The 10694-nt window shown below is 36.7% G+C and overlaps 1 protein-coding gene across 1 annotated transcript; it reads left to right on the top strand.

Moving 5' to 3' along the window:
- The first annotated feature begins 1614 nt into the window (after positions 1-1614).
- LOC110771176 (uncharacterized) lies at positions 1615-5994 on the top strand. The gene is made up of 6 exons (XM_021975435.2): positions 1615-2276; positions 2995-3192; positions 3290-3529; positions 4095-4312; positions 4770-5024; positions 5425-5994. Exons 1-6 carry the CDS (start codon positions 1844-1846, stop codon positions 5698-5700), a joined length of 1620 nt encoding a protein of 539 aa, XP_021831127.1. The 5' UTR covers positions 1615-1843; the 3' UTR covers positions 5701-5994.
- Positions 5995-10694: the final 4700 nt, after the last annotated feature.

Raw genomic sequence — 10694 nt, 5'->3', positions numbered from 1 at the left:
CAAGACGATTTTCTACTGGACTAGACCTCGTTGATAGGAACCTCAATGTTTAAATATAAGTAATGCAGGCTTCCCAATACAATTAAATTTTGTAAAGGACTTATCATTAGGAACCTCTAAAAGCAAGTAGTTGGTAGGAAGAAACCGAGGGTTAGAGTTGACATTTTCAATATCTTGAAATGTAAAGCTCCTGTGCTTTTTATGCCTGAAAGATGCACTAAAGGCCATAATTGAATCAATTTCTTATGTTATAATGTCATTCTCTATCTTACCCTTTGATTGTTGGATTTAGATGCTAATGGGTGACTGCTGGTATGGTTTTAATTTGTTTTTTATTTATTCAAAAGATGGAGAGGATGGAAAATAAATTCTTAAAGTTACTTTTTTTTTTTTTTTTTCTGACTTTGAAAAATGTTCTAAATTCAATTCCCTTCACGTCATTCATCATAAAATAAAACAAAAATGGTAGCTGTTTTTCAAACACCATGTCGACTCCATGAGCCAATGGTAACATGGAAAATGGGGTGGCTGGCTCCATGTACCATATTATTGAAGAAGAGTAAATTTAGCATTTATACCCTAGTAAAGGAAGAGTAAACCATATTATGATTATATAACTGTTATCGCAAATAATTTGACAATTTTTTTCGTTGATACAAGCAATATTAAAATTTGGATTTGAACAAAGGACTTCGAACGAGTAAAGAGATAATAGAGTAACCACATAAATTACAAGTTCCTTTACAATAATATATATATATATATATATATATATATATATATATTTAATCAAACAATGTGACATACATTATTATCTTATCTAATTTTTTATTTTTTTTTGTTGTTGGAACATTATCTAATTAATCTGTGGTGTCTTAGCCTGTGTGCACCAAAATGTCGTCGTCTTACTTTTTGGTACCCCTCATCTATTTTCAATTATTCATTGGCACATAACATTCCATAAAACAAAAAAACAAAGAAGAAAAAAAAGTTAATTATTAGGCACAAGTCACGGAATAAACTCACCAGAAACAAAGAAAAAAAAAACGAAAAAACAAAAAGTTTATATCCTATTTTAATCTTTTCGATGACGTGGCGGGTGCTGGCACTGAAAGAAGAACGAGAGAGAGAGAGAGAGAGAGAGAGAGAGAACGAAGGTCGTTACTACGCAACAACCGCCACTTCCACTGTTGACGTACTGTCATCTCGACGTGGATTAATCTTCACCGTCGATCTCATCCTCCACACCCAGTCCCCTGTCCCACCACAAATTCCCCTTCCCCACTGCCCACGACACCAGATCCCACGCGATCCAAAAACAAGTAATAAAAAATTAAAATAAACAATAAACAAAAAAAAGTTAGAGAATAAATATTTTTTTCTTCTTCAAGTTTTGTAGTGGTTATAACAACATCTACCTAGCAAGGAGCTTCCAGTTAAAGGGATTGAGCATTTATCTTTCGACTCGAGATACTAATTTCGATTAATCTCTTCTCTGTATTTAAAAAAAAAAAAAATTATTGTGAGTGGAGTATAGTTTAATTTGTTAAGTTCTTCCCGCACACCCCACTAAATATTTGTGTAAATACCCTCCTTTAAAAAATCCTTATGTGCGAAAATAAAGAAAGAAAATTCCACTGCAACTGCACGAACCAAAAGGCACCTCTCTTTTTCTCACTCAACTTTTTACGCTCTTTTCTTTGTCAACCTTTTAGTCCAGACCTCATTTTCTCCCAAATTTCCTTTTTCTTAAATTTTTCTTCTTCAATGTAATAAAAATCACTCCACGCTCTTTTCAACTCTTAATTTTCCGTTTTCTTTGTTCGCCACAATTGCTATCTTTATGTCGGGGCCGGATTCTGGACCCGAGTTCTCTGCGGGTCGGCCCAGGCCATGGCAACCCGATGATCTTCTAAACGGCAACAGCAACACGGAGAGAGCAGCGTACGGCGTCGTTCCGGGGGTTGCGGGCGCCAATGCGAGGGAGCCGGTGCCGCCGGAGACGCTGGGAGGGCTTGTGCGGGAGTTTTCAAAAGCGGCGGCGGAGATGGCCGTGGAGTTCGGGAAAGGATGCAGGGATATAGTGCGGCAGAGCCTAGGGAATCGCGACTCTGTATTGGTCAGAAGCTTCGGGAAGGTCAGGGACTCGTACTTGGGGAAGACAGTGACGCGGCTTCGCGGGAAATTGAGGTTCATCAACGAGTATTTGCCTGAGGATAAGGAGCCGCTTCATGCTTGGTCTGTGATTGTGTTCGTCTCGTTTCTTGCTTTTGCAGGTGCGTGAGAGTGTGTGTGTGGTTTGATGTATTGTGTTTGGTTGGTGAGAAAATGTGGGCGGAAAGAAACGAGCTTTTGCCGTTGTTTATAATTTATGCTATGTTTGGTTGCTGAGAAACTTCAGGACTAATAGTTTATTTTTATTTTTATTTTTATTTTATAGGTTATACTTGTTATACGTTTTGAAATTTTGGTAAATCTGAAAATTTTTGGGACATTAAAATGTTTCAGCAGAAAAGGTGTGACTCAAGTTTTTGTTCTGTTTTTCGAAACGTTTTCTTGTGTTTGGTTGATGAGAAAATGAACGAAATAGGACTAAATTTCACTGTTCACGATTTTTATTTATTCAGTTTTCTGGACTCGTTTTAGCTTACAAATGGATCCTTGAAAACTACATGATCTAATTCCTTTCTCGACAACCAAACATAATATTTTGGAAATCTTGGAAATGTTATGCGAAAGCTTCATACAACATATCTGGTCTCACAGTGGTCAAAATTTATCATATACCGCAATTAACTTTAGTACAAATATTTTAATTTTAACATTTGAAACTTGAAATTTCATTTCCACCATTCTTACATGTAGAATGCGTGCTCCTGTTAGTCAGATTATTCATGAGATCTTTTTTGTTTATTGTTGTGTTTTATTTCCCAAGTATAATTGGGTCTTTAAAATAAGTATGCATCTTGCTGACATGGGTTTTCAAATTTCCAGCATTGTATGTGAATAGCGACAGTACTGTTTCCAGTCCCACCCCAGAGATAAAGAAGATATACATTCATCCTCCCAGTGCTGCTCGCATAATGCTTCCAGATGGTAGATACATAGCATACAAGGAGCAAGGTGTTCTAGCAGACAGAGCTAGATTTTCAATCATTGCTCCACATTCTTTCCTTTCATCCCGGCTTGCAGGTCCTATACTTTAGATGTTTATCTGCTTCACTACCCTTTTTGTTTAATGCACAATGCCCTTTCTTAGTTTTGTTTGTATCATTCTTTTGAAAATTAGGAATACCTGGACTTAAGGCTTCTCTATTGGAAGAGTTTGGCGTTCGCTTATTGTCATATGATCTTCCTGGTTTTGGAGAGAGTGATCCTCATTCCAACAGAAATCTCGAATCTTCAGCAATGGATATGTTGCTCTTAGCTGATGCTGTTGGTATTAATGACAAGTTTTGGGTTGTGGGATACTCGAGCGGAAGCATGCATGCCTGGGCAGCACTCAGATACATTCCTGATAGACTTGCAGGTATCAGTGTCTCTCTTCTATACGATGTTTCTATGACAACGCTTTTTTCCAAGTATTGCAAATGTTTGCAAAAACAATTAGCAAAGAAGAGGTAAAAATATGGGCACACTGTACTTTGATTCTTCGAGTGTCATCACCTCGAAGGAATATCTGTGCTGGTAGTCTCATCTCAAGTACTATTTATTATGGTAATGACCTTGAGTTTTGCAATGTAGCCTGAAATTTATGATTTTCATGCAAGAAGTAATAGCCTGAAGATTTCTACGTTTACCTGGGTGAGATGTTGCTAGGTTTTTGTAACCAACATTAACATCTAATAGCCTGATCTGGCAAGGAGCCAATTCCTATATGGATGATAAGTCTTTGATTAAACCGATATTTTATGTTGATTAAACTTATAGGTGTGTTCTACAAGATTTTATGATCATTTAGAATTGTATCTGGTAACAAAATTTTGATGCCTCTCATGTACTGTAATGAATAAAATATTTTGGGGGAAATTAGGATCTCTGCTGTATTTTGTCCAAAAGCATTTTTTCATAATCCATAGCGGTCTAACTTGCAGGTGCTGCCATGTTTGCTCCAATGGTTAATCCATATGATTCAATCATGACTAGGGAAGAGAGACGTAGAACCTGGGAGAAGTGGGCACGAAGCAGAAAATTTTTGTACTTTTTAGCTAGGAGGTTTCCTAGATTTCTTTCGTACTTCTATCACAGAAGCTTCTTATCTGGAAAGCATGGCCAAATTGATAAATGGCTGTCATTGTCACTGGGAAGGAGGGTGAGGACGTTATCATCATTCTGTTTACAGATTGGAACATTTGGAAATTTGGCAACTAGATTTTAAATTATTACACCAACTCATAAGTTCCTCTTATATGTAACTATGTATATGGACAAGTAATCTGATCTTGGAGGTCTTCACTTGTAACAATGAAGAAATAATATCAAGGTTGATCTCTCACATGTCACAGTGCAGTATTCTAAAAATGTACCAAAGTTCATCTACAGTTGTTCATCCAAATTTTTTTAAAAACATCTTCTTCTGGTAGATCTGGAATCTAATGCATAGATAATTTGTTAGAAGCTTGGTTTGCATGTCATTCTAATTCCATAGTTTGGCTCTCATTTCTCTGTGTTTTACTTTTGGAATCATTGAATGATCACAATGAGAGTATTATTTAACCTTACATGTATGAATTCTCATTGAATGTTTTTTTGTTGCTGAGATTCTCCAGGACAAAGCTTTAATTGAGGACCCAATCTATGAAGAGTTCTGGCAAAGGGATTTGGAAGAATCAATTAGGCAGGGAAATGTGAAACCGTTTGTGGAGGAAGCTGTTTTGCAAGTGTCGAACTGGGGTTTCAGCCTTGCAGACCTCAAATTGCAGAAGAAACAACGGGGGAAAGGCGTGCTCAATTGGCTTAAGTCTGTGCTCACAGCAGCTCAGGAGGAATACATTGGCTTCCTTGGCCCAATACACATATGGCAGGTCAGAAGCATCTCCGTTGTAACATATTTGTTTCAGCTAATCAATTATTTACTGCTAAGATACTTGCAATATTTTGCAAGAAGACCAGATTAAATGTTGAGTAGAATTGTAGAAAAACCAAAATCAGCCATTTTACAGGGATTATTCTGATTGAGTTTCTTCCCCTCATGCTAATTTAAAACATTACACAACAACTTTCGCTAAGTTCGTCAAGAACAGATTTCTGTTAACACTCTTAGACAGATTGCTGGAGATAGTTTCCTTGTAACCACAATGAATCTCAAAGCAGTAAATGGCTTCAGTCAAACTACACAGAGACCTTTATTATTGCTTATCTGAGGTATCAATTTTCTGTGAAATAAGATATTAATTAAGACCATTTTCCTCCAATGTTTGACAGGGGATGGATGATAAGGTGGTCCCACCGTCAATGACTGATTTCGTGCACCGGATTTTACCAGGAGTTGCAGTACATAAGCTCCCATATGAGGGCCATTTCACCTATGTCTACTTCTGTGATGAATGCCATCGACAGATATTCACTACACTCTTTGGAACACCACAAGGGCCACTGGACATTACAATAGAAGTGGATCAAAGTACTCTTGAAGGTAATACTGAAGAACAGGAAGAAGTAGCACTTGGTGATTCTGTTCCAGCACAGGCCAAGACATGATTTATTCTAAGTTTACGTCAGAGGTACAATGTATATACCATAGGCCGCTACGTTACTCGTAGTGTGGAAAGAAAAAAAAAAAAGAAAGGGAAAAAAAAGAGAAAAAAAAAAAAGAAAAGTTAAACATCATGTTAGTTCTCTTGTTAAAAGTTTTGAGCTGTTTATCTCAAAACAAAATAAAACAAAAAAAGTTTTAAGCTGTTATAGGCGTTCCCAGGTGGAGTATGACCTTTGGAGTAAGTGTTGTCCAGAACAAAATATACAAAGAAATCCAATCATTCTGATTTTCAATTATTGATTGAGTTTGGTGATTGATGCCACTTCACGCAAAGAAATAACATCTCTTGTGTGACCCTACTAATCATATTTGGGTTATTTTGCGCTTCACGTATGGTCATAATGGGCTTGACAATTTGCGAGCCTTTACATTTAAAGACCGTGCATTTAGTCGAATTTCTCTACATCTAGATCATTTTGAATTTCGTTTTAAATTTTATGTATCTTTTATTTTTGTTTCTTTTAAATTCATTATATATTTTTATGTTATTTGGCCATATGGGGTAAAAAATTTGCCCATGTCTGCAAAGAACGAGCACATTGGTGCCACCTAGGCAAACTTAACCCTAACTAATTAATTAATTAATTAGTAGAGTTATTTTGGCCAAGTACGCCCCACCCCCAACCCCAACCCCGACCCTCTGAGTAGCTCGTTCTAAAGCCTCAGGATCCATCCTAATCCTCTGGGCTCTTCACCTTTGTAAGAACCTGTAAAAAAAATATATATATATATATATATATGGGTTAATTACAATTTGGTACCCTGAAGTTGTACCCTTAAGGCATGTTAGTCCCTATCTTTTCAATTTTAACAATAACGTACCCTTAGTTTGTAAATTTTTTGCAATGTGGTTCCGCCGTTAGGGTTTCTGTTATATCTCTCTGTTAATTGCCTACGTGGTATTGTGGGTCCCACATTTTTTAATTTTAAATTGATTAAAATATGAATAAAATATTAAAATAAAAAAATTTCTCTCTCTCTCTCTCTGCTTTCTCTCTCTGCAACGAACCCAGAACCCAGCTCTCTCTCTCTTCTCTCTGCTCTCTACCCCATGACACCACCACCTGCAAACTATCCACACCCCAGTCTGCAACCACATCCCCACGAACCCAGAAACCCAGACCCAATTTCCTCCCCCCAACCAAAACAGATCTCTTTTCTGACAGATCTCTTTTATGATATCCCAAACCAAAACAATTGAAATCGCAACTCTGAGGAAGTTCAAGAATTGAGAACCCAGATTCATCCCAACTCAGAGCCCCAAGCCATCGCCCCACGCCACAGCCCAGATTCTCTCTCTCTCTCTCTCTCTCTTCTCCCCAACAACCCAGACCACCCCCAGCCTCAGTGGCAACCCACGCCCCACTCCCACCCCAAGCCAAGCACATGAAATTTCCCCAAACAAATCAATAGAAATAGAAATTGGGTGTCTGTTGTTTCTCTATAACTTTTCCTAAGAAAATTGCAGAACTAAAAAAAAAAAAAAGGTCATTCTCTTTCTCCTTTCTCTCTAGCGAACCCATCACATAACCCACTCATACTGCCATCGTCCCCGTCCGAGGCTTCTTTGCGATTCGTGATGGAATTCTCTTAGTAGAATTTGCAGAGATTGAGGGCATTGTAGTCGAGACAGTGATGAAGATTTGGAAGTCATGGTCTAGGAGGAAGCCTTCGACGACGTTTGTTCGAACGCGGCCGCCAACGGCGTCGGAGGCTTCGAGAAGGAGGAAAGGAGTGTTTTGAGAGTTTAGGTGGGTGGCCGCGGCGAGTCCGGCGAGGCCGCCGCCTATGATTATAATAGGGAATTTGGTGGGGTTTTGTGGGGATTGGGATTTGGGGAAATCGAGAGTTGGGTTTAGAGATGATTGGGGTTTGAATTTGAAGCGGAGGAGGGTGGGATTTGAGGAGCATGATAGTGGAAAAGGGAGAGTGATCAGTTTCATTTGGGAAAGATGATGAGGTTTGTTTGGCTGATGGAAAAGTGTAGAGAGTAGAGAGCTGGGTTCTGGGTTCGTTGCAGAGAGAGAGAGAGAGAGAAATTTTTTGATTTTTTGATTTTTGATTTTTTTTATTTTTAATATTTTATTCATATTTTAATCAATTTAAAATTAAAAAATGTGGGACCCACAATGCCACGTAGGCAATTAACAGAGAGATCTAACAGAAACCCTAACGGCGGAACCACATTGCAAAAAATTTACAAACTAAGGGTACGTGATTGTTAAAATTGAAAAGATAGGGACTAACATGCCTTAAGGGTACAACTTCAGGGTACCAAATTGTAATTAACCCTATATATATATATATATATATATATATATATATATATATATAATTATTTATTAATATGAATTTTTCTTATTTAAATATTTATTATGAAGATTTATATGTTATTAAATCTTAAGCCTGGTATGAGTGACACCGTTATTGTTATCCATGTGTAGAGACTTAGAATTGGTTTTAATCAGATCATCATTTCCATGCCACCTTGCAAGCTAGTAACAAGTGGTATTGTGATATAATTGGCCAAAGATGGATGACTCACATTATTCCCTCATCTTTCTATCTTATCTTTTGGTGGTGGTGTTGTGATATCATTGGCCAAAAGGGGATGAGTCACATTATTCCCTTACATTTCTATTTTATCTTTTTGGTGGTTTAAAATATTGTATATATAAATATTATTTGGGTGCATTCATATCCTCTCCTATAATTATCATGCTTCCTTACCTCAATCATTCATTTCAATTCTTTAGAATAGATTACTACCATGAAATAGTGCTTGAGAGAGAGAGAGAGAGAGAGAGAGAGAGAGAGAGAGAGAGAGAGAGAGAGAGAGAGAGAGAGAGAGAGAGAGAGAGAGAGAGAGAGAGAGAGAGAGAGAGAGAGAGAGAGAGAGAGAGAGAGAGAGAGAGAGAGAGAGAGATGGGTTATGTAATGTGTTCTAAAAGTTTTTATTTTGTGATAAATGTGAAAATCATGGATTATCATGGATTTAATCTATTTACATATCTCTCTATATTTTCAAGTCAAGCATGTCTAATTTGTGTAATATTTCACACAATATATATATTATTTGGATTTTGTGAAGTATGTATTATTCATGGAACATGAGAACTTCAGTGACGAGGTATCTGAAGGATAAATGTACCAAACGGGGACATAGGGCAATGAGGCCGATAGGGGTCACGTGCTGGGTACAATTTGTGAAGGATAACCAAGATATGAAGTAATAATGTGATATGATTTGAATTGTGTATATTTTTATTATATTTTCTAGAGTGTGTAAAATGACATTGCTTGACTGACATATTACATCATCTATTCACTGAGCAGTGGTTTGCTCATCCCTCACTTATTTTATTTTTTCCAGATCAAATAGTGGGCAAGACAAAGGCGAAAACTGAGAAGTTGGATTTGTTTAGAGTGATAAACTTTTATTTATATCTTGTACCCTTGTAAGATTATTATATATATATTTTTACAAATATAATGATAATGTATTTTAACCAATTTTTCAGTCTTTTTTATTTATTTATTTCAATTCAAACACCCTGATTCAGGAATATTCTTTATTCTCGACTCGGGTCGTGACAACCTTCAGGCTTCAATTTTGCATTAGAGCACTTCCACCCCAAAGGGTAAGGGCAAGGGAAAGGAAATGCAAGGTTTGTCACTATTCATGTGAATAGTGGCAGCCATTGCCTTTTTTTTTTTCCACCCCAAAGGGCAAGGGTAAGGGCAATTACTATTTATTTTCTATTTTTTTTTTATACTTAAACCATTAATTTTCATAAGATTTTCAGTTGCCATGTGTCCCTATTTATTTTAAATTCTCATCTCAAATTTCAGATAAAATTTTTGGATTAAATTTTCGGATTAGATTTTCGGTTGCCACGTGTCCATATTTATTATAAGAGTGCTGCTATTTCCACCCCCTGTCCTATTTCCCCACCCACCTTATCTTCCCACCCATCATATAAATTTGACAAAAACAAAATCTTATCTTTCCACCCACCATTATTCCTAAAACACCCTTAAATTATTAAAATAAACTAATAACAAAATAACATTTTAAAAAAATAAAAAAACAAAAACAAAAACCCTCTCTACCCCCATCCCGACGCAGCCCCTCCCCCACCTCTTCACCCTCCTCCACCATGGCTTGAGCAAAATCCCAAAAAAAAAAACTTAGTTATTTGTGCAGAGCTTCTTCAACCTCTCCGCGAAATTTGGGTTGAGGGCCGGGAGCTGCAAGACGAAGCCACTATTAATACCAAAAAAAATGTGAATTCACCTCTAGTCTTATATCAATCTGTCAGAGACTAATAACCCAAATAAGAAAACACTAATTCACCACGAATTTAGAAGAGAAAAAAAAACATAAACAAAATTCTAGAAAGAAAAAATAGTAAAGAAGCAGAGAGAGAGGCTTTAATCTCATACACCAAGTCAGTTTCTTTAAAAGAGAAACGATTGTATTAAAAGGGTGGATAAGGCATCCACAACACTTGATTTAATTAAAAAAAAAATAGCAACCACAACCAACAAAAAAAGAGACCACACGAAAGAATTGATAAAAAATACAGAGGAAACGAGGAACACATATTCATTTCACCGCAGCCACCAAATCCAACAAAATGAAAAAAAATGTTGTCTTATTTTTATTTTAGTTTATTGTTTTATTTGAAATGCTTTAAAAAGAGTTTTTTCCTTAGGTCCTTAGAAGTCATTTTATAAAGGAATAATTTATCTCTAAAATTTTAAAAATAAGGTGGGTGGGAAAATAGGACAAGTGGGTGGAAATAGTAGCACTCTTATTATAAAATTCACATCTCACTCATCATACAATTGAAATACCTACTCACTCATCATACAATTGAAATACTCCCGGTCCTCATAGTCTGACACAATCGAGTATAAGGACGACTCAATC

This window comes from Prunus avium, chromosome 6 (assembly GCF_965620075.1).
Source record: "Prunus avium chromosome 6, drPruAviu1.hap1.1, whole genome shotgun sequence".
Classification (NCBI taxonomy): domain Eukaryota; kingdom Viridiplantae; phylum Streptophyta; class Magnoliopsida; order Rosales; family Rosaceae; genus Prunus; species Prunus avium.
The sequence above is the reverse complement of the archived record's forward strand: the minus strand, read 5'-3'. Positions and strand labels throughout refer to the sequence as shown.